The sequence below is a fragment of the Chiroxiphia lanceolata genome, chromosome 20, assembly GCF_009829145.1.
Source record: "Chiroxiphia lanceolata isolate bChiLan1 chromosome 20, bChiLan1.pri, whole genome shotgun sequence".
NCBI classification, from domain to species: Eukaryota; Metazoa; Chordata; class Aves; order Passeriformes; family Pipridae; genus Chiroxiphia; species Chiroxiphia lanceolata.
This window is the reverse complement of record NC_045656.1, coordinates 2,910,421-2,933,468: the sequence shown is the minus strand read 5'-3', so window position 1 is coordinate 2,933,468 and position 23,048 is coordinate 2,910,421. Positions and strand designations below refer to the sequence as shown.

General features: G+C 53.2%; 1 protein-coding gene across 2 annotated transcripts in view; it reads right to left on the bottom strand.

The window, feature by feature from the left end:
* Positions 1–12: 12 nt before the first annotated feature.
* The window catches only part of RNF43 (ring finger protein 43), a 61,480-nt gene continuing 38,444 nt past the window's right edge, over positions 13–23,048 (bottom strand). For both annotated transcript variants that reach the window (XM_032707556.1, XM_032707557.1), the window contains 8 exons: positions 19,830–19,952; positions 14,676–14,750; positions 13,170–13,301; positions 12,558–12,659; positions 11,775–11,930; positions 11,152–11,254; positions 9,198–10,727; positions 13–3,165 (listed from right to left, as the gene is read on the bottom strand). In XM_032707556.1, the coding sequence (XP_032563447.1) occupies positions 3,122–3,165; positions 9,198–10,727; positions 11,152–11,254; positions 11,775–11,930; positions 12,558–12,659; positions 13,170–13,301; positions 14,676–14,750; positions 19,830–19,952 (2,265 nt within the window). In that variant the 3' untranslated portion in view covers positions 13–3,121. The remainder of the gene's footprint in view (positions 3,166–9,197; positions 10,728–11,151; positions 11,255–11,774; positions 11,931–12,557; positions 12,660–13,169; positions 13,302–14,675; positions 14,751–19,829; positions 19,953–23,048) is intronic.

The window sequence follows — 23,048 nt, the reverse complement described above, 5'->3', positions numbered from 1 at the left end:
GCAGCACACTGGTACCTGGATAAATATATTAGTAAATAAATATATTTCTGAGCACATCAGCATATTCACACATCTCTGTGTGGATCGGACATAAATACACAGTTTGGCATATATATAAAACGTATTTTCCTTTTTTTTTTTTTTTTGGATTGTTTTTGCAGTGGGGTTTTTTTGGGTTTTGGTTTTGGTTTTTTTTTCCCTGGGTCATAATTTATTCCCAAGCCCCGAGAGCCAGGACAGACTCAGCAAAAAAAACCAAACTAAACAAGAAGCAACAACAACAAAACAAACCAATATTCACATTTCCGAAGGATCTGAAGGATCTGTGTAGGAGGGGGGATGTCCAGCCAGCCCAGTCGTGGATCCCAGCTCAGGGGGTGGGAGCTCCTGGGAAAAAGGGGGTCCCTGGGGAAGGGCTGGGCCTTCGGTTGGGACAGAGGGACCTTGGGATGCTCTGGTTTCCATCAGTTTTCAGCCTTGGATGCAATGAAGGAAAATGAGCTCTGCTTCACTGCTGGGATGCTGGAGAAATTCCGTGATGGAGCCCATGCATACTGAGCACTCAAAAGCATCACCCAGAAGCCAGAGGTACAGGAACTGTGAGGAGCCATTCCCTGTTTTCTCAGATATTGCTTCTTCCCTTCCTGGCAGCCAAGGACAGTCACCCATCTACCGAAAAGGATCGTAAAACTCACCTTCCCAGAGAGTTCCCCCCTCTCCTCCCACCTGGGCCCCCACCAAGGCAGACCTGCAGCTGAACAAGGCCCACAGAGCAGGACAACATCCAGCAGGGCCGTTTCTAGATGAAAAGGAGCAGCAGCATAAGGTCAGGAAAGGGAAACACTTGGAAGCAGGCACTGCCCTGGCACCCTGGTAATACTGCAGTGGGGAGTGGAGGGTGCATTAGTGCTCCCAAGAAGCTTGGGGCTTGCTGCAGATTCTTTGTGTAGTTAGGGATAAGGAGGGAAAAGAGAGGAGGACTTTTGACTGCAAAAGAGCCCACTTGTTCCTTTGAGCAGTGAAATGCATCCCTGGAAGCTCTCAGCCTTCTTGACTCCTAAAGAGAACAGTGGGAGCACCCTGACTTCATGGCCCTCCCCTCTGTGAAGTCCTCTGAGCCCTCCAGAATGGTCAAGGACGTGGGGAGCTGGTTGAGACAAGCCATGGACAAAGTCCACAAGAAGCCAAACAGGGCAAATCTGGATCTGCTCCTGGGTATTTTCCTCTAGTTGAAAACTGACTTCCCTGCAAGGGAGAAAACATCTGAGCTCGTGTCTTCTGCCTGCAAGAAGAGCCTGGAAAGGTTTAAATGTAATTCTGGTGGGTTCTTTGATGAAAGAAATTCGTTTCTTCTCTACACTGAAAGGTCCTGCAGGGGCTCAGTCACAGGAGACAGGGAAGGGAATAGCAAGGGAATAATGAAACAGTGCTATTGGCTGATCACTGACTGTCAGGGGCTGATGAGCAGCTGGGAGAAAGATGCCTTTTTTCCAAGGATTAAGGGCAGCAAACCCCATAAAAAGCTTTCCTCACCACAAACGAAGGCAGAGGCAGAATTATCCTGAACTGGGACTGCATAACCGGTGTGCTCTCCCTCGAGCTGGAGAAGCTGCTGCTGATTCAAAGGAAGACACAGGAGGGTTGCTGAGCACTGAGCACACGGGGGAGCCTGTTCCTACCCCAGGTTTCAAACTGTCAGGAGTTACCTTCAGCTCCAGTGTTGTATCCAGCAGTGTTTCCCTGTGCTTGGAAGCACTTGGTGCCATATAAATGTGCACTTCACATGGGAATCTGATTCTTTGGCCTGACTGATCATTTAGGGCAATGAGCTCAACAGGAATTCCCTGCTGTTTGGAAGCTGTTTGGGTTCTAGATGTTTTGAATTTGGCAGGTTTTATTTTACTTGAAGGTCTGCAAATTATGAGACGTAGGAAATAAGAACTGGTGGCATCCAAAAAAACCCCCAAAACCTTCCACAAATGGGAGGGGGGGAAAGTAATAAACTGGAGCCTGATGATTTCTCGAGTTTTCTCCCTGCATCATCAAAATGTTGGAAAAGACAGAAGGGTATTCTGAAAAATTCCTTCAGAGGATCATTTCAGGTGTCTCAGAAATATGAAGATAAGGCTGGGCGATGGATGGGGCCCTGCTCTGCATTTATTATGGAGGCTTCTGCTGGGAATTTTTGCTGTGTCTTGAGGCAGTGAGAGAGGAAGCAGCAGGAACCACGTGAACTCAAGGATTTTCCATGACTCCTGTGACGGGGACACCTCAGGTTTGAAACACGCTCAAAAAATGAGTTGCTCTTAACAGGGCTGGCCATGACACCTAGTTTGAGGGTGGGTGGAGGAGTTAGAGGGTGAGTGAGAGACTTGTTCACATTGCCAGATGAGAGGGTGGATTCTTTGCAATGGAAAGAGTCTGACCCAGCTCCTTCCCAGAAGTGCTGACGTTGTCCCTGTGTCTTCACCTCTCCTGCTGCTGCCAAATGCAGGGAATGGCCGAGACGGCGTCAGCTGAGGGGCACTGGAGGGATCAGAAGTGGTGAGAGCTGTTGGTTTCCACTGGAGTCAGAAGCAGCACCTTGCAGGGCAGACCTGTGAGCGGTGAGATGGAGAATAGCTTGTTCCTGTGTCTGAAATAGGCATGGAAAACTTAATTGGAGAAGTCTGGCTTTTGACCTAAGTAAGGAAATGAAGTCAGGAGCTACCAGGCCACAGAAAGTCATTTCTGCAGCTTTTGGTCTCGAAGGCTTGTTTATTTTTGAAGTGTTTAGCAAAACCTTCTGTGGCATGAACATGCCAAAATAGCAGCTTGCACTCCCTCGCTGAGCTCTCCCGCTGGTGCCTCTGCCCAGCCCACGCAGAGGTGCCACAGGGTGACCACGGGCTGCCTGTGCCTTCAGAGAAGGGGGCCTGGAGAGCACAGCTCTGTTTGTGGGACTGTTGCAATGTGGGGACGTGTGAGGAGACCACAAGTGCCCCACTGCTGTTTGCAGTCTGTGTCTGGCGGGGCCGGGCTGGGCATCGCACGGTCCTGTGCAGAGAGCGAGGTGTGAACTCCTCCTGCTGAACATCTGTGTCCACTCCAGCTCCCAGGGAGCAAACAGGCCAGTGTTTCATTAGACTGAGTGTTCATGGACATCCTGGACCTCCTCTTCAGATCCTGCATTCAAAGAAAAGGAGAAAGAAAAGTGTCAGCTACACCTGGCTGAACATTGCCGGGCTCCACAGCTGCTGGGGCCTTGACCCTGCAAATACGGAGAACAGATGCTGCAGGGAAAGCCACTAAAAAAGCCACTAAGCCACTGGAACAGGCTCCCCAGGGCAGTGGTTATGGCCCCAAGCCTGACAGCGTGTTTGGACAATGCTCTCAGGCACAGGGTGGGATTGTTGGGGTGTTCTGAACAAGGCCAGGAGCTGGACTCGATCATCCTTGGGTCCCTTCCACCTCAGGATAGCCCACGATTCTAGGAAGTTTCTCCCAGTTTTTCAGAGGGAATTTTCTGGCCATCTCCCAAACAGTTTATTCCTCTAAGGTAAAGTACAATAAAATGTAAAGTTGAGACATCAAGCTACTCTTTCAGAAGAGGCAGGCTAAGGGCACAGTGCTCCCCAGGACTCCCATCACTAACTGGGTGCTTGCCTTTGAGGCTTTCTAATGTTTGTTCTTTGAGAAAAATCTGTACAGCTGATTGAAAAATTATTAGGAACAGAAAATAACACTCATTCATATCACACAGAGCCAGGCAGCACCTTCCAGGGTGCACCAGAAACTCCAGACAACAAAAGCAGAGTGAGTGATGCAAGACAAGGATGGCACAAGTTTCACAGTGTTCAAGAGGTTGCACAAATTCCTTCTGAGTCCCAACCAAGCTCAGGCTCTTCACCAGCCCCCTCTGCCTGGTGAATTATTGACAGGGAAATGCTCAGCAGCTTATTTTGAAGCATTCAACTCAAGGGCTGCCTAAAAAGTGCACCCTGAGTCACTGCTCCAGCCAGCCCCTTTCTCTCCAAGGGTGTTCTCTCCAACTGCCGTTTGTCACCCACACCAAATGTCTGAGCCTGCCCAGAGCTCTCACACAGGGTCAGAATAGCCCAGTAAAGGCACACAGGCACTATTTTTCCCATTTCCCTTTTCCTGAGTGTTCCTGAGATCCAAAGGAAACAAATGACCATCTAGAGGTTCCTAGAGAGCAACTCAAAACCAACTTTTCACAACAGTCACAGCAAACCCTGGATGGTTATACATCAGCAGTTGTAGAAGCAGAGCCTTGAAAAATAAATACAGGGGAAGAAAACAAACAAGTAAGATTTTGCTTGGGAAAATGTAGCTAATTGACATGGGAAAATTAATGTACATGGTGTTTTACATGAACATAAGTGTGCAGTACATGGTGTTTTACATGAACATAAGTGTGCAGGCATGGCCAAAGTACCTGAAGACAGAGTTTGAGGATATCGGACATTTGTGATTTGAGTCACCAGTACATGGAATAAGCCACTTCCAGCAGCTTCCCAGCTTCAATCCCTCTGTGATCAGATGCCCCTCAACCTCCAATAGCATTACTATAGTATTTTCTGAAAGCTGTGCCTGTGTAAGTGTCCCCTGCTACACAGACAGAAAGGAAGGATAAAAAAGAAAGGAGAGGTGGGAGAACCTTGGCTGCTGGACTGGCCATGGAGACCCATCCAGGGCAGTGACCTGGAGGAGCACATCTTGGTGACACCACAGGGGTTTTGAGGGTGGTCTTCTTCTACCTCTAATCCCTTTCCCTCTCCCTGGTAAAGATCAAAGACGTGACATGAAAGGGAATGGTTGAGAGGATGAGCAGGAGAGGGAGGGGGAGAACGCCCAGAGTGCTGCAGGAGGTGAGGTTTCCCAGGGAGAGAAATCAAGAGATTTCATCAGCCTGTGCTGGGAGTAATCTGGCTGTTCTGGGATGCCATCCGGGCGTGCTGGGGCGGTTTAGGAAGCCATCTAGCTGTAATTCCCTGCCAGTTGTCTGACTTCCCTTAAAAGGATCCATCCAGCATCGTTCAAGGATTGATCCTCCACCGGCACAACTCCCAGGTGTCGTTTCCCAGGCAAGAGAGGAGTCGGGGATGTATCTTCATGCAAACCCCACCAAGAGAGGCTGGTGGAGGTGCTCGAGGAAGCAGCACAAACTCCAGGATCACCCGAGCCTCTCTGGGATCATCTGCCCCGTCATTCCCTGCCACGCCAGCGCATGGCACTGCCTGCACAAGTGGAGTTTCTCCAGGGGCTGTGGATCAGGATTCAGCCTCACCTGGCAGCTGGGTGAGGTAAGCACACACCTGGAGGCTGCTGCATCCCACAGCAGCACCAGCAGCTTCTGGAAACCCTGGTTTAGGGACTTCCTGAGCCGGGGGGTGTATTTGCATCTCTGCATTTGCCAGCTCTTGATCTGGGCTCTCAAATCCATTTTACTCCTGGCACTTACATCCTCTGGGCAACCAGCACCAGTTTCACTACACACCATGTGTTGTCTTTTGGGTGTTTTAAAGCTTCTGTTTCCCGTTTGATGCTACCAATTACTTTGTTCTAAGCACCAGTGAGTCCCTCTTATCTGCCTTCTCCCTTGCTTTCCTGATTTCATATCCTCTCTTTCATATCCTCTGCTAATCACCTTTTTCCCACATGAAAGTCTCACTATTCTTTGTTTTCTCAGAAAACCCCATCACTGCCATTCCTCTCTGCCCTTCTCCCAAACCTGCTATTTCCCTTTTTGAGAAGAGGTGTGCAGGAGCTCTGAGCTCACCACAGCCTTATGCAGCTGCATAGAGGCACTTTCTGCTTGTCCCACATTAGTGCCCAGCCAGCTCCTAATAATAATTTGATTTTTACTCGGAAGTGGCTCTGCTTGTGTGGTGTTTTGTGCTACTTCCATGGGATTTCCCCCACCACTCTGCCCCTCACAGCTCAGCAGCAGGAGATCCCTCTGTAACACTCTGTATCCAGCTTTAATGCTGACATCATGATGGATTTTATCTGTTATACACTTTGCTATCTCCTCTCCTTGTCCAGGATATTTATGAGCTTGCTGGAAGGTGCAGACAGTTGGAGAACTCCACTTTGCTCCTTCTCTGAGTAATTTCCCTCCATTAAGTCTGGTCCACACTTTGTCTCCTATTTTCTAGCCAGTTATTTACCTATGAGAGCACCTTCCCTTTTATCCTTTGAGAGCTTCCTTCCCCTAAAAGATGTGACAGGCATTATCTCTCCCTACAGAAGCTGGGGTGCCTCCTCCCCTGGTTTTCACATTGAGCCATGTGCCTACAAGTCAGCCCCTCCATTTGAATTCTTAACAATTTGCTTGGCTGGAAAGTCAGGCTCATCATTCTGTGGCTTCAGCTGTTTCCAGCTGATATTGCCCCCAGCTCTTCCTTCTGGCTCTGGGCATGGATAAGAGACTGCAGGCCACATTCAGGATTTATCAGCTCTGTGCTTGAGCCCTGCAGGATGCCCAGGGGGTGAGCTGTACCCCTGGCAATTTGTTACTCTCTACTTTATTTCAGAGTCACTCAAACTGATGATCTGATTCATGAGGGATCCTGTAGCCCCTGCCCTGTGCAGGGTGAGAACCTCCCCGAGCGCTTCCAGGCTGATCACTATTGTAATAAATTCAGTTTGTTCTGCTCTCCCTGCACTTACAGCCCTTGAACATCCCTCAGACCTGTGTTATTCCCTGGATCTGCAGAGCCTCAGGCAGCCTTCTCCCTTCTGATGGAGCTGGAAATGTTTGCATTAATAGTCTCTCTGTTTTTCACAAGCTGTTCACAGAAATCTTCCCTCGTGTGCCTCTCCATGGCTCTGCACTTAGCTTGGCATCCTGATTTCCTTGTGTGGTGTGTCTTACCACACCTTGACTCTGGAAGAACAGCTTCCCAGTGCCCTCTCTGCCCTGCTGCTTGGCCAGCCCTTTCTGGGGCTTTAAATGATCCCTGTGCCCAAAAGCATCTTAGTCTTTTGACTGCTTCTTTCAGAATTATTATTAAAAAACTCTCATGTCTCTGTAGGCTCCTCTTTGCACCCTGTGCTGACATAGTATGTTATAACCCAAATGCCACCCTCCTTCTACTTAGGGGCAATTGGGGATTTTTGTGTCACTTGTCATTGGACTTCACACTCTCCTTAGGACAGAGTGTCCCTCCCATGCCACCAGAAGAGACACACTCTTCTCCTCTCTGTAATTTCACCTGGGAATTACAGGGTCCTGCTCTTTGTTTTTCCTCTAAACTGGGTTTCTGAAGAGTTTATGTCAAAACTTTAATTTAAAGCTGGGCTTTCTAATTCATCCATTTATATTTTTAGCCTTATGCCATTTATCTGGAGGCACTGATGCGTTTCTTCCTTGGTCTCCTCGTCTGTGTTTTGTGTCCTGCTTACATGGGACTGTCTGTTGAGATTGCTCTTTGCTCTCTTTACTTGGTCTCTACTGATTTCCACCTTTCCCAAGATAAAGCACCAATGTGATTATAACTCAGAGGTTGTGTTATGTCAACCAACGTGTTTTCAGCCTGGTGGCTTTTCTGCATGAGCCCTGCACAAGCTTTCTGCTCTGCCCTCTGTTCCTGATAAAGCTAAATCCTAAATCTATGTATTTTCTCAGCCTTACAAGGAGATTCTGATCTCTGGCTGGTCCTGAAAGCATCCCAAGAAGCTACTGCAGTCAAATAGAGCTACAGTGCTTTCAAACACGTTGGTCCTTCCAGCTCCAAGAGAGAATGAAGGCTGGGTGTGCTTGGCAAAGCAGCTGGCACTGGCTCTGGGTGGGGGCCAGAGAGCCATAAGGAGGTGGGCACAGACTGAGGCCACTGGGACCACCTCCAAAGAGACTTCACAGGCGTGGACCTCGCAATGCCCTGGGCACGGCAGCACCCAGCACCCCTCTTTAGGTGCACAGACTCCTGCCCTGGGGGCTTGGGGAGGCCTCCCAGGTTCAGGTAGGAGCTCAAAGCAACTCCTGAGCAGCTTTCCCTGAGCCAGGAGGGCTCTCTCCACGTGGAAGCCCCTGCTGTGATCCCGGGAGGGCATCAGCACTCAGAGCTACCCGTGAACCAGAGGCACCTCTGCACTGCTGCCTCCTCATCTCTCCAAACGGCGGCATCCCCGCGGGCCTCCCGGATCACCCATCTGCGGTGTCAGGCACTTCTGTGCCTGGGAAAAAAATCTGTTCCTGGGAGTCTGGGAGGCCGGAGCGCCGCGGGGAGCCAGGCCCGTGCCCATCCAGCCCCCCCTGCCCCGCTGCCCCCGCGGCTGGAGCTGCCCCGGGAGCCTGGGCGTGGAGCGGGGCTGGACAGACGAGCACGGGGAGGAAGTGATTATCTCTGCGGCACAATGGGCACGGTGAGTCACGAGTTTAGGGCCAGTGTTTTAAGAGAAATTAGGCAGCCAGATCTGTGTTTGGTATCGAAATCAAAAGGATTTGCCCGAGGAGCTGCAGTGAGTCAGTGGCAGGGGGAGGAAGGGAGCCGGGCTCTGCTCCCAGCCGGCACCTGCCCGGGCTGACGTGCAGGTTGCTGTGTTCAGAGGACCTGAGAGAGCAAGACCTGGGAGCTAAACTCAGGTCCTTTCAAAGAGCCTCGACTCAAAGGCATTTTCCCTCTCTCAGTGAGAGATGTGCAGCAGTTAGGCAAAGGGCCAAACTTTAATTACATCTGATTTCCAAAAGACACTAAAAAGCAACTCCCACGCAACAGAGGCAGGTGAGAAACGAGGGATGTGCAAATCCATCAACTCATTGAGTCTGTTCTACTACCACCCGCCACACACACTTCCTTCCTCACTGATTGCAGTTAGCTGGGCTTGGCTAGAACAACTGGAGCCCAAAAAGCCTTGAAGATAATGACTCTGCCAGCAAGACACCCAGACTGGTGCGAGGACACTGAGAAACGTGGTCCCATCCCTCCCTTTGGGAGATACTCCAGCTGCTGGAGATGTTTAGTTAAAATTAGCCACCTTATTTCTCAGATGCAGTATTTTAGGGTTTGGTGCACTCATTAACACACTTGCTCATTGTTCAGGCCACCATCTCCAGACAGGTGAGCCCTGAAACGCTCCTGCTGTCAGTGCTTCCATGGGGAAGGTACCAGGTGTCCTGGCATCCAGAGCTCCTTCGGCAAACCCCCCTCATTCACCTGCTCCCTGCAAGGAGAGGAGCACAGCAGACTTACCCTGCCCACCCTGCTGGGACGGGCAGTGCAGGTGGAGACTCAGACTGTGTCTGTGGGTGCCTGTCCCTGAGAAATCCGCAGGAACCGGGCGGGTTCCCTCCCGTCCCGACACCCCCTCCTCCTGCTTCCTCAGCTCGGAGCTGGACTGCGGCACCAAACACTTCCAGAGCGGCCGGGAGCCGGAGCCACTGGGCAGGGGAGCGCTTGGGATCAGGGGCTGGACCTCGGGAGAGCAGCGGGAGCCACTGGGATGGCCGTGGGGAAGGTGAGTATCGCAGGCTTTGGGCAAGGCCGAGTCCTTGGGCAGCAGAGCGGGGTCGGGCTCCAGGGAACACTTTCTTTTCCTTCGGTGATGCCGGCTCTGCAGGCTGTGTCTTGGAGGCAGCAGGGCAAGGGATGTGCCAGCTGCTCCCAACTGTCTGTTGGCATCTACACTGAAGTCCAACCTGTTTGGAGAAGTGGAGAGGGCATGAGGGGGCTCCCGGCCTTCCTGGGGACAGGCTGGCTGTCCTGCCAGAGCTGCCTCCTGCAGCACAGCGCTGCTTTCCGGAGGCTGCTGGCAGTGATGGCTCTTCTCAGTCCTCTTTTGTGTCCGAGCCCCGTGGAAGCCAACCTTGGCCCCAGAGTAGCGGGGTTTGCGTGGCACAGGTCCCTGCCCGGCGCGTCCGGGGGCACACTCCGTGTCCCGTCGGTAGTGGTGGTGCTGGTGGTGGTGGTAGTGGACGTGGCTGAGCACCTGGGGCTTGGCTGGAGCAGCTCCCCCGGGCACCATGAGGTCCAAGGACCTGGGCCGCCTCTCCCTGGGCGGCCGCAGCGGCTCCTGGCCGTGGTCCGTGGCGGGGCCCTCGGAGCTGCAGTACACGAAGGGATCGTAGTCGCTGCTCAGGGAGCTGCGGAACGTGGAGCAGCTGCCGTGGATGCCCTGCAGACTGACGTCCGTGCAGTTCAACATGGAGTCGCTGGAGGAGCCGTGGCAGGGCCCCGAGCTGGAGTCGCTGCCCGGCCCGTCCGCCAGGTACCCGCTGTGCTCCGTCAGGTAACTCTCCCCGGAGCCGCTGCTGTTGTGCTGGTGCCCGTGGCTCACCCCCCGGCGCAGGGCGGGTGTGCGGTGCTGCTTCTGTGCCAGGGTTGCCTTGAGCCCGGGGCAGGGGGGCTGGGGCTGCAGGGAACACGTCCTGTGGGGTGCCAGCGCCTGCCCACAAGCCGAGGGCACGGGGAGCTGCTGGCCCAGCAAGCCCGGGGCCAGCGGGGACGTGTGGCCGCAGGCGAGCAGGGAGGGGGCCGGTCTGTAGGGCATGTAGTGGATGGTGTCAAAATCCAGCTGGGAGAGCTCTGGGGAGTGGAAGAAGGGGTTGCCATGGGCTGGCTCCGGGAGAAAGCTCCTGAGGTTCCTCTGAGGATACGGGTGTGGGAGGTGGTAAAGGGCATGTCCTGGGTGCTGGCGGAAAAGGTGGAGTCGCCGTCCAGGCTCCATGTCCTGAGGGGCCAGCCTGGAGCTGGTGGCCATGGCCTGGTCCGTTGAGTCTCTGGCTGTGGAGAGAGAAGGGAGCATCCAGCACATGTCCCACAGCCCAGCTGTACCCCCGGCACCAACTGCACTGCCCTCCCACCACAGTGTCACATCCTGCCGTGTCCCGCAATTCCTCATTGCCAACACCAAACAACCCCAATAGTCCTGCACACTCAGTGCTTTCCCTGCTGCCCCCCTCCCTTGCCCACAGGTCCCAAGACTGGAAACCCCCCCTCTTGGTGCAGGTCCCAAGCTCAGGGTCCTGCTGTACCCTGGGGGGCTCACACACAGGGACCCCTCTCCACGGACACACCATCCCGTACATTCCATGCACAGGGACACGTGGAGCTGCTGATGCATCACCCAAGGGTACCTGGAGCTCCTGGTCACAACCCCTGCACCCAACCCTGTGCCTGCCCAGAAAATGCTGTGTCTGAGCCCTACCAAGAATATTGAACATGCAAAGGGGACACGTGTGGTGTTGCTGCAGCCAAGGGTCAACGCACTCCCGATGGAACTCGTGGGAGCACGAGATGATCCGCAGTTCCTAGAGAGAAGAGGAGCAGTATGAGCAATGAGAACCATGCTCCAGGACCTGGATGGGTCCTTCTTGATGGAAGCGAGCCTTGCAGGATGGAAAGATGTCTAGGAGTGAGGGATCTGCAGCCCAGCTGTGCACAGAGGAGGCTGTGCAGTAGCTCAGGTTCTGCTCTGGGGTGTAAATGTCCAGAGAGGTGAAAGCCCTTGGGAACAGGGAGGTTTCAGGCCGGGTGCTCTGGAGCAGCAAACCCCACTTTTGTCCTGTTGTTTCAACATGAATGTTTTATGGACATTTTACCCAAGAGCTGGAGACGTGCCTCAGGAGATCTGAGTGACTCCAGCAGACACAGGGCTCTTTGGCCAAGGGGCAGGCAGACCCCATGGATGCTGGTCCTTTCCCAGCCCTCAGGAGCTGCAAAAGGAAATATCACCAGGGCCTCCCGCTCTTGCCACGCTCAGCTCCTACCACCAATCCCACCCGGGAATTTTGGAGCTGTGGTTGCCCAGCAGCCCTGCCCACATCCTACCTGGCCCTCGCTGAACTCCTCCAGGCAGATGGCACAGACTGGGGCGGAGCTGCAGCTGCTGGCCGAGTCCCACCGCGACGCCGGGCGGCACCGGGGCTGGTACCGGCGCGTGGCCAACTGCCCGATGGCCTGCAGGGTCTGCTGCTGCACGGAGTCCTGAGAGACAGGGGTGGCTTTCAGGACAGGCCTTCCCTTTCCAAAATGGGGTTATCAGGAATTTGGGGATGTCATTCATTTCCAGAGGTGGCTTTCTGTCTAACCTGACTTAGCCAGGGTAGGCTTTGTCACCAGCAGGAGATGGCTGGCTCTGGACATTCAAAATCACTCAGCAGTGCTGAGTTTTTGAGCCCCAAAGGATTGTCTCTCTATAGGAAAAATGGATATTCTCATATAGGAAAATACATCTGACTCCAGGAAGATGATTAGAAATTTCTTCATTTCTACTAAAAATACTAAATCATAGAACCACAGAATCACCAGATGGTTTGGGTTGGAAGGGACCTTAAAGCTCATCTTCTCCCATAGGCAGGGACACCTTCCCCTAGCCCAGGTTGCTCCAAGCCCCGTCCAACCTGGCCTTGGACACTTCCAGGGATGGAGCAGCCACAGCTTCTCTGGGCAACCTGTGCCAGGGCCTCCCCACCCTCACAGGGAAGGATTCCTTCCCAATATCCCATTGAAGTCATTCCCCCTTGTCCCCCCACTGTCTGCCCATTTCCCCAATTCCCAAACAATGTCTGTTCCTGCCTTTTGTGTATTCCTGTTGCTCCAGGGGGTCCCTACCTGAGTCCTGTTCAGTTGGCACTTTGTGCGGACAACGAAAATCAAAACGATGACGACCACAGTGCTGACCACCGTGAGGAGAATCCACACATCGTAGTCTGGCTGTTGGATAAAACAGGAGAGAAATTACTCTTGTGTGGTAGACTTGGGAATAAGAGGTTTGGCAGGGGACTCCCAATCTCTTCTGGCCCATCAGCCTTTGAACACAAGGCCAAGCTCTACCTTTTTGCTCTTTACAGGAAAAGGAAAAAAGGGTTTGGCCTTTTTTTTGGACATCCCACCAAGAATGGAAAATCTCTGTCTTGCAGCATCTCAGCTCCCCCAGTGCCATGGTCTAAGGCAGCATAAGATGAGAAAACCAAGGCTTGGTCTCCCCTGAAGAGACAGAGAACCCCCTCACCTCACTCGTGGCATTGAAGCAAAAGACACTAAATAAGCTGAAAGTGCTTTTGAGCCTTTATTTGCAGCAAGTCATCTGAATGCTACAGACAGCTCCTGCCAAGGGCTCTGATCTCTGTCCCTTGGGAGCAAAGCTCAGCAGCTCTGGGAAAGCCCTGTGCCATGGCTTGGGAGGGAGGATGTGGGAGGCAGTGGGAATGGTGTGTGTCTCACCCAGGCTGGTGGCTCCTTGACCTCTATCTTCACATGGGCCTCTCTGTTCTTGTTCACGACGCTCATGAGCTGCTCGGCGTCGTGGCCCCTGATCAGAACCACAGGCTGGCTCAGGCCTCTGGGCTTCCTCAGCTGCAAAGGAACAAACACAGTGAGAGCTGGTCCAGAACAGACTGGAAAAGGACAATCCTGGTCCCCCAGGCATGTCTGATCCTCCGGATGCTTCTTGCACACACTTCAGAGACTGACTGCTCCCCCAGATCTGTACTGTCTCTCTAGGATGAATATGAATTAGATTGAAGCTCCTCCTCTTGTACCAACTCTCCAGCATTGGGAAAATACTAAATTTTCCCTGCTGGTGACTCCTCATGCCCAACTGGACGCTGCCTGGTGTCTCTTGAGCTCCTCTTCAAGCCCCTGTGCAAAAGTTCTTGGTGTCTCCTCTTCCCTGTGGGAACTGCCAACGGTGCTGCCAAGTGCTGCCTTCCCACAGAAACGCTTCCTCTGCTCTTCCTGTGAGACCCATCCAGTTCCCCTCCTCCCTGAGGACATTCTGGTTGTTCCTGGTCATACTGGCACGGGCTGGCTCAGCAAGTGTCCAAGCCTGCTCCCCTCCAGACTGACCTGGACTGGACCAGGGTGGCCATCGGACCCACTGACCACTTCCCGTGCCCTGGGGGGGCCTGGGGGCACCCAGAGGTGGGTGCCTGGGTCTGGGGACAGGGATGTGAGTGGAGGTGCAGATGGTCGTGAAGACCACAGAGGCTGCAGGGTCTGAGTTGATGAGAGTTGCCACTCCTGGCTTTGGTATTGCAGATGGGGAAGCTGGGAAAGTGGGATCAGAGGCTCAGAGGGATCAGAGACTGGGATCTGAGCAACCCTGGAGTCACCTCATGGATCTGCACTCGCTGCTGCCTTTCTCTGGCATCAGAAATTAATCTGTAAGTGCATAAAAGAGCCAGGAGGGATGGATCCAGCAAGGAGTCAGCCCAGAGTTTGGATAAGCTCAGGCACCAGCTCCCCTGTCTGTCCTCAGTCAAATGCTGGATGCTTTTCATTATCCCTGGAATATTTGGATAGGGAACTGATTCCATTCCAGAGATGACAGCAATGCTGGGGGAAGGGACCTTTGGAGGTCTCTAAACCTGCACCAAGAGTGTTGCAGGGAGGGCTGTGACTTGGGCTTGAAAACTTGAGAAGTCACCTTTCCCTGGAGGTAAACTGGGCTGTCTGGAGTAGATGGAATTGGGAAATCCATGACTTCCCAAGAGGAAGCATCCAGCTCCTGGCAGAAAAGCTCAACTGACCAGACAATGTCCTCTGAGAGTGTGGATGTGCCCTGGAGTGAAGGAAAGAGGAACCGACTCTTCATGGGTGAGTGGGGTAAGAGCCAACATCCAGCACCAGCTGGGACCTGGGACTTTCTGCTGGTGGGTCCTGATGGACACATTTTGGGATGGGACAGGAGCACTGTGGTTTAGCTGAGAGTATTAATGGGGTCTGTACCTGATCAGCAGCACTTTCATCGTCAGTGATGTCGAAAAGGATCGCACGGGCTCCACGCTCCCCCGCCAGCTTCGCCTGTCCAAAACAACAGAAGCTTCAGGGGACACTCTGCACTGTCCCCTGTGTCAACACCTGCCATTTGGATCCATGTCTGCCCCCCAGGCTCTTTGCAGGGAAAGAAGCACCTGCTTAGACTGAGGAAACCATTTACACTTTGATTCCTGTGCTTGTGTTGGGCTGCAGTGCCCGCTCCTGCCAGAGCTCTGGGGCTCTTTCTCCCTATGGTTGTGGAGATGAATTAGTTGGTGGCCCTGCAATCACAGCAGGACACAAACCTAAACATTCCCCAGCTGCCCGTGCCATGTGCCCCTTTGCTTCAGAGCTGGATTTGCTGGGGAAGGATCTGCTGACCTACACAACCTTCCCACCCCAGGACAGCAGAATCCTCCATGTCTCACCTCTCACCCGTGGGGCATCTTCAGTGCCCTCCTTCGGATGGCCCTGGGCTGTCTGAGGGTCTGACTCCCACACACGCTGCTCTCCCTGGTCCCTGTCCCTGCACTCCTCAGGGAGCAGCTCAGGCAGTGCCCGGGCTGCAGATCTGCTCTCGGATGAGGAGCGGGATGGCTTTCCACAGCTCAGCTCAGAGACCCACCCAGCTGAGCACACATGCCACCCTGGTGAGGTAAAGCTCACTGCCTGGGGACCTCGTGGGGTCACCCATCTCCTTCCAGCCGGCCCTGGGAGCCCTCTGGGCAGGCAGAGGCAGCCTGAGGAGATGGAACGTGACCAGAACGCAGGGCTGGGCTGCTCTTACTCACGCGGAGCCCTTTGATCCTGCGTCTCGAGCCTGTGCAAACAGGGAGCAGTTCACCCTCTGCAGGGCCAAACCCCAGCTTGGGGGCCAGAGGTCAGAGCTGCCGCTTCCCAGCTGCAATATCAAACACAGGGAGCCGGCTGGGCCCAGGGATGGGGCATTCCCGGCACGGAGAGTGGCAGCTGAGCGGGATCTGCTCCATCCCTCACACAGTCACAGAGTCACAGAATGTGCTGAGCTGGGAGGGACCCCCAAGGATCATGGAGTCCAACCCTCAGCCCTGCACAGGCCCAGCCCCAAGAGTCACCCCCTGTGCCCCAGAGGATCAGCCAAACCCTCCCTGAGCTCTGGCAGCCTTGGGGCTGTGCCCACTGCCCTGGGGAGCCTGGGCAGTGCCCAACCAGCCTCTGGGGGAAGAACCTTTTGCTGAGATCCAACCTGAGCCTGCCCTGACACAGCTCCAGCCATTCCCTGGCTGCTGTCCCTGGTCCCCCCAGAGCAGAGCTCAGTCCCTGCCCCTCCTCTGCCCCTCCCCTGGAAGCTGTAACTGCAGTGAGGTCTCCCCTGTCTCCTCAAGTGCCCTCAGTATCCTCACACGGCTTCAAATCAAGGCCCTTCCCCATCTTCACTGCCCTTCTTTGGACACTCTCTAATGGCTTCATAACTTTCTGATATTGTGTCCCCCCAAACTGCCCCAATTTTGCAGGTGAGGCCACCCCAGGGCAGAGCAGAGCAGGACAATCATGCTCACAACACTGGTCACCTCCACACCCCTCGTGGGGGAGAAGCTGGGGGCACCCAGAGGGTGTGTCTGGGTCTGGAGACAAGACAGGGATAAGAGTGGAGGTGAAGATGGTCAGGAAGGTCACAGGGGTTGAAGGCTCTGAGCTGCTGATAGGATTTGACACTCGTGGGTTTGCTGTACCAGATAGGGAAGCTGGAAAAGTGGGATCAAGGCTCAACTCAGAGCAGGGATCAGAGACTGGGGTCCTGCCTGGGATCAGACAATCCTCATTGTTTGCCAGCACTGAAGAGGACTTTCAGGGATTGACTTCCACCTGTTGGAGCTAGTCAGGCTTTGATGAACGAACAGCTCTATAAAGATTTTATCCTGCTAAAGACACCAACAACGGGGCAATGAACAACTGAGACTGGACAAGTGACTGTTCCTACCACCTTTCTGACTCCTGTTGCAAAGGACACAACTTCCGGTGACCAGTGACAGGACTCAGGGAACAGCTGCAGCTGGGGAGGATCAGGTTGGATCTCAGCAAAAGGTTCTTCCCCCAGAGGCTGGTTGGGCACTGCCCAGGCTCCCCAGGGCAGTGGGCACAGCCCCAAGGCTGCCAGAGCTCCAGGAGGGTTTGGATGATACTCTCAGGGACAGGGTGGGATTGCTGAGGTGTCTATGCAGGGCCAGGAGTTGGACTGGATGATCCTTGTGGGTCCTTTCCAACTCAGGATATTCCATGATTCTGTATGATTCTGTTCCAGTCATTCACAACCTGCTTGCTGCAATAATTTTCTGAGTGTTTGCTGTCCCTGTGCTGGATCCCTTCAGCCACAGGGCACTGCCAACCTCTTCTTTGAGGACCAAAACACTTTTGGTGCAAATATGTATTTACAGGATGATTTCAGAGCTTTCAGCAAGAGCTGACAGCTTTCTGTCAACCAGACTTGCAATCAACGGTCCACTCAGAAAACAAACAAACAAACAAAATTATAAATGATGCATCAGAAAGAAAAATAAATCCCTTTGATCCCCGTGGTATTTTCCATGTCTTCCTCTCCCTAGACGCCTTCCCTGCTGGTTTTAGCTTTGGATGCTGAAGCAGGGATTGAATTTAGGGAGCAGAGAAGAGCCTCAGGTGGCTGGTGGAGCTCTCCTCGTGCCGGGCTGGCCGTGTGCAGGCTTGGCTGGGTGACAGCTGAAGCAGAGGTTATGATAACACTCTGCACATGGCTATTTTTGTCATCATTGATACAGTGCTGCAATTCCACATGCAAAGCTCTGCCACAAGATGCACATGTCAGGGAAACGAGGCTCCTGCTCCAGCAAGAACCAGCCACATCCCACAGCTACACCCCTGCTCCTGAGGAGGGGAACGGTCCAGGGATTTTGAGGAAGAGATCTTGGCATTCCTGCCCACGGTGGGGGGGTTGGAATGAGATGACCTTTAAGGTCCCTTCCAACCTCAACCTTTCTGTGATTCTCTGATCGGAGTGATGTTGGAAGGAAGGAGCTTGGCAGAAGCTTCAGGAGGATGGAGAAGCAGCCAGACAGGAATTGCAGGGAGTGGAGTAACCAAGATACAAGGCAGAGCCAGGGGATATGGCCATCTGCTGTATTTCATGGCTAAACTACTCTTATTTGTGGGAGAAGAGCTGTGAGCCTCCCTAGGAGAGATCCTGGAGCAGGAATACCTGCAGGATGGCATCCAATGTCATATTCAGCTGGATCTCAAACTCCAGTGTTGGATTTGGCTCTGGTAATGGAGCAATGATGACTGATGGCCAGGGAACTGTCCCTCTGTCGAGTTATGAACGTGGCAATGAACTGAGGGGTTTGCTTGCTTTGGAGGGTTAGTGGTCCTGGAGAAGGGATCAAGGTGGATGACCACAGTGCAGCAATGCCCCATGCCTTGTCCTTCCTGTGCCAGCCTTCCTGAGCTGACCCCAGGACTCAGTAACACACTGGCACTTCCAGTGCTGTGATCAGTCTCAAAGGTGAAGGTCAAAACCAGCAAAAAAGTTTGAATCACAGAATGGTTTGGGTTGGGTGGGGCCTTAAAGCTCATTTCATTCCAACGCCCTGCCATGGGCAGGGAACACCTTCCACTAGACCAGGTTGCTCAAATCCTGTCCCTAAGTTTTTAAACCTCTTAGGTTCTGAAGTGGAAGTTGAGTCTTTGCAGCTGCTCCTCCCTCCTGTTTACAACTCCCCCAGCAGCTGCACTGACCAAACAGCCATTCCTCCCCCATTCCCTGCATCCTGGGGCATCCACGTGGCAGCCTGGGACCACTTTAACATGATGGTCACGTCTGGATGGACACAGGAGAGCTGGAGCCCCCAGCTGTGCTCCCTGGGGCACCTGCACAGCCCTCACTCCTGAGTCACAAGCTGCACTGGAAGCCCTTGGGCTCCCTCTTTATCCCATCACCCTCCTGCATCACTACACCCACAGGTGGGACCAGGACGTTTTCCAGGTGTGTAGGGACTGACAAGCATGTCCATAACTCTTGTGCCAACTGCTGCCACCAGCTCCAGAGCAGCAGCCAACCAAACTCAGGCTGGGCAACCCAGAGAGGGATGGGCACTGCTGCCTGGCTGCCCACACAGCTGGGGGGAACAGCCCTGGGGTGGCAAATCCATCATGGAATCACATCCCTTTGCTTGGTTTTGCTGCCACAGCCTCTGTGAATCAAACCCTGCTGGGCAGGAGCAAGAGACTGTTGCCTTCCCTCTTGAGCTGAGCCACAGGGAGCATGGAAAAGGATCCTGTCCCCATCCCCACCATGCCAATCCCAGCATGGAGCAGGCAACCAGGTGGCATCTCCTGAATACAATCCAGGTGAAGCCAAAAAGGGGGTCTTCATGTTTGTACAATGCTTGTGGAAAATAGTCCAACATTCAGTACAGAGACAATCAAAAGAAAAGCCAATGTTTGTCTTATTGGTGCAGCTTTATCAGAGACACAAAGATTTTAAGGCTTAAAATGACCCTCATTCCTACCTGACTTCCTTATTACCAGAGAATTGGATCAGTGAGCTCAGCTTTTGGCACAGGAACTGCTGCTTCACTGAGGTACCCAATCCAAAGAGCTCTGAGATCTCCCAGGGGCCTGAACTGTTCATGAGTTATGACCCACCACTAGTTCACTGGTCTGCTTTTGCCTCATTGCTTAGCCCTGATTCTTCTTCTGCCTCATCCAGTGAAGTGTTACAGGATTATTTTTGAAGACAGAGGCACAGAGGATGTTTTCTGTGTCCGTGTCTTCCCACAGGACAGAGGACACAGAGAAACACAAAACTGGAGCAAAACTGGAGTGGCACGAGGTTGCTGGGAAGTAAAGCACAAGGGATGGTGGGATAAGGGGGAATTTCACACCTTTTACAAAGCCAGGCAGTCCAAAAGATGGAAGGATGGGTGTTTGGGATGGCTGGCACAGCATCTCTCCCAAAGGACCCCTTCTGCCAAGGACCCTGCTCTGTCCCGGTCCTTTTCTCTACTTTCCAACAGCTCTTTCCCACCTTGCTGCCTCCTCTCACCCTCCTCTTTGCTGCACCACAGGTTTCACTTCCCAGGTTGGTGCCATTCAGGGCATTTTGGGACTCACCTTGTTAGCCAGGGACAGGCAGGGGTTGGGGTCCCGGTCTGGCTGTTCCAGCTTGACGATGGTGATGAATCCTGACTCGGTGTGTTCATCCTCACTGGTGTTGCACAGGGACAGCGGGTGGGACTGTGGGACAAAAGCAAAGGAGACTCAGATCTTGGGGCTCAAGCCCACCCTGTAAACCCTCTGGACCCACCCAGAGGTGTAGGACCCCCCTGCACTGGGCATCACCACCCTGCTACATCCCATGGCCCTGCCTGACCCAGCAAAGCTCTGAATGCCACAAGAACCAGGACACTGTCCAAGTTTTGGTTCACAAGGAAAATGTCCCAGAGAAAGGTGGAGCTCCTACCCCAAACTGCACTCAAGAGTCACAGAATGGGTCAGGTTGGAAGGGACCCCAGTGGGTCACTGGTCCCACCTCCCTGCTCCAGCAGGGTCATCCCAGAGCACATGGCACAGGATTGTGTCCAGAGGGGTCTGGAATATCCCCCGTGAGGGAGACTCCAGCCCCTCCCTGGGCAGCCTGTTCAGTGCTGCCTTTGTTTGCTTTGGAGGGTTAGTCCCAAAGCACCAAGTCTTGGGCATCAAAACAAGAACAGGTCTTACAAAGCCATAAAAGCAAGTTAAAATCATCAAATCCTAAAATCACAGCATGGGTTGGGTTGGAAGGGACCTTAAAGACCAGCTAGTTCAAATGTCTAGTGCAAATGTCTGTGGTTGTGGGTTTGTATCCAACTCCTAATCACCACTGTAACTGCTTAAAACAAAAGTGAAAGTGAAGGATTTCAGTGAAAATGAAAATATTTTAAAGTAAAAGTTCATATCCTTTTGTCAAAACTAGTCTAGTCGAAGGTGTCCCTGCCCATGGCATGAGGTGGAACTGGATGATCTTTAAGGTCCCTTCCAACCCAAACCATTCTGGGATTCTGTGACTTCAGGCTCAAGGACACCAGAGAGAGTGCAATTGTACCAAGCCCAAGCATCATAAACTCTGGAAATCGAGGTTTTCAGGGAAGAAATGCAATCTGTTATGGCTTGGAAGTGCCCAGGAAAGGCTCCCAAATAACCCCCTGCTTCCCTGGAGCACTGACAGGCGCTGTGCCCACCAACACCAGCACAGCATCCAAGTGCCCTGGAAGTGTTTAAGGCCAGGTTGGAGCAACCTGGTCTAGTGGAAGGTGTCCCTGCTCATGGCAGGAGTTGGAACAAGATGGCCTTTAAGCTCCCTTCCAACCTAAACCATTCCATGATTCCATGATTAATGATAAAATGATAAATATGAGCAAGAAGCCAGGCTCCTGCAGCTCCAAACGAGTGTGGAGAGCAGATATAAAATGCTGGTGGCTCTTCTGGGGGGGAATCTAGGTGATAAATCTGGAGAAGACCTGCTGAGGAATGCTGATCCCTGCAGCTGAGACCCTTCCCACGTGGACAGCTGTGCATGGAGCTGTGACAGAGCAGTGGCCCCTCGTTATTCCGTGCTGGATCCCTCACCAGACACTGATCCTGCTGGAACCTGAGCCCAGGTGCCTTCCTGAGCACCTGCAAAGGTGACCAGGGGCAGCTCAGGGGGACACAGGCACCATCCACCCCACACTCCACTTGTCTGTGCTCCAGACCCCTCTTCCCACCATCTCCTCTTCCCATTTGGTGCAGCTCCTCCAGCAGCAAGGCCTGGCTCTTACTGTGGCCATCCTAGAACAGCATTTTCTTGGCACTCCACTGCCCTTGCCCCTTGGGTGAGGGATCCTGGCTGCACATCATGCTCACAGGACAAGAGGAGACTCGAAAAAAAATCTATGGATGACGTGGAAAAACAAATATTAAGTGATTCCTCAATGCAGAGGACTCAGGCCCCGTGGGTGGCCCTGGCTGCAGAGTCAGGATCCCTCTCTCCCTCCTGGTCCCAGGGTTTGCAGATGGGCTCAGGCACTGCAGGAGGGAAGGGTTTTGCAGGAAGAGCATCCCCCTTGGGGACCTCTGCAGCACCCACTGCCACAGCCAAGGGGAGACCTCTCCTGACAGAAGCTTATCTGATCTAGGAGACAAGGGACAGCCAAAATCCAGTCACTGGAGAGAGGGGGTATGTTCATAACCAAAATTAAAGAGGTTTCATGTACGTTGTCTAAATTCCACCACTGTGCTGATCCCATCCTGATCCCGATCCTGATCCCACTCCCATAAGCTCCCGATTGGCAGAAGGACCCAGATGGGCATTCTGCTGGACCCCACAGTGCTGCTGCAGCTGGGGCTTCCCTGGTGGAAGTCACAGCACTGCCCTCCCAGGACGATCCCTGCCAGGCTCTGCACAGGCTCCTGCGATCCCAGTGGTGGGTCAGGATTAGCTGGCAGGGTTTGGATCCAGTCTGGGCTGATCCAGCCCTGCAGCTCTGGCCCTGGCCCTGCTTCTGAGACACTGTGAATGAGGCCTGTGACCCCCTGGCTTTGTCACTCCATCTGTCTCTGTCACCACATCCTTCCTGTCACCCCCTCAGCAGGGTGCAGAGCTCCTCCCCACCCCTATGTTCTTGCTACCACCTTTTAGTTTTCTTGTTTCCTTACTCTATGGCATCTCTATTTTCTACCTTTTCTGTCCACACCACCGCTCCTAAAATACTGATTTTCCCTCTTCTAACTTCTCCTTGCCACCTTTCCCACTTTTATTCCCACCAGACCCACTGCCTTCACACCAGCCTGTCCCAGAATCACTCACAGGTTACACTGAGCAGCAGGAACACAAGGAGAGGTCCTGGGGAACCAGGCATGGAGAGGTGCCAGATCCCCACTTGGGACCTTCAGGTATAAAACAGTAGAAAAAGAAAGATGACCCTGAGAGGTCACCTCGCCCTCTTTGCTGCCCGAAGGCAGGATCAGCCAGACCTAAAACATTCCTGAGAGACACTTGCTCAACCTGTTTTCAAGACCTCCAGAAAGGGAGACTCCTCACCCACTCTAGGGCTCCCTTCTCCTCCACACTGCAAAGTACGTTCCAACACCTCACTGGAGACAGTTTTGCTCCAGTCTCAGCCTATTAATTCTCACAGAATCAATCATGCCCATAGAAAAGAGATTATCTGTGCTTTTTTTCCCCCCAAGAACCCTTTAAACATTTCTGTTCCCCTTTCTGTTTGCCAAGGAGACCTCAGGGACAAGGGCTGAAAAAGGACACGGACAAAGTCCTCAGTTTTCTCTGCAAGGGAACTCAGAGCATTTCCCACC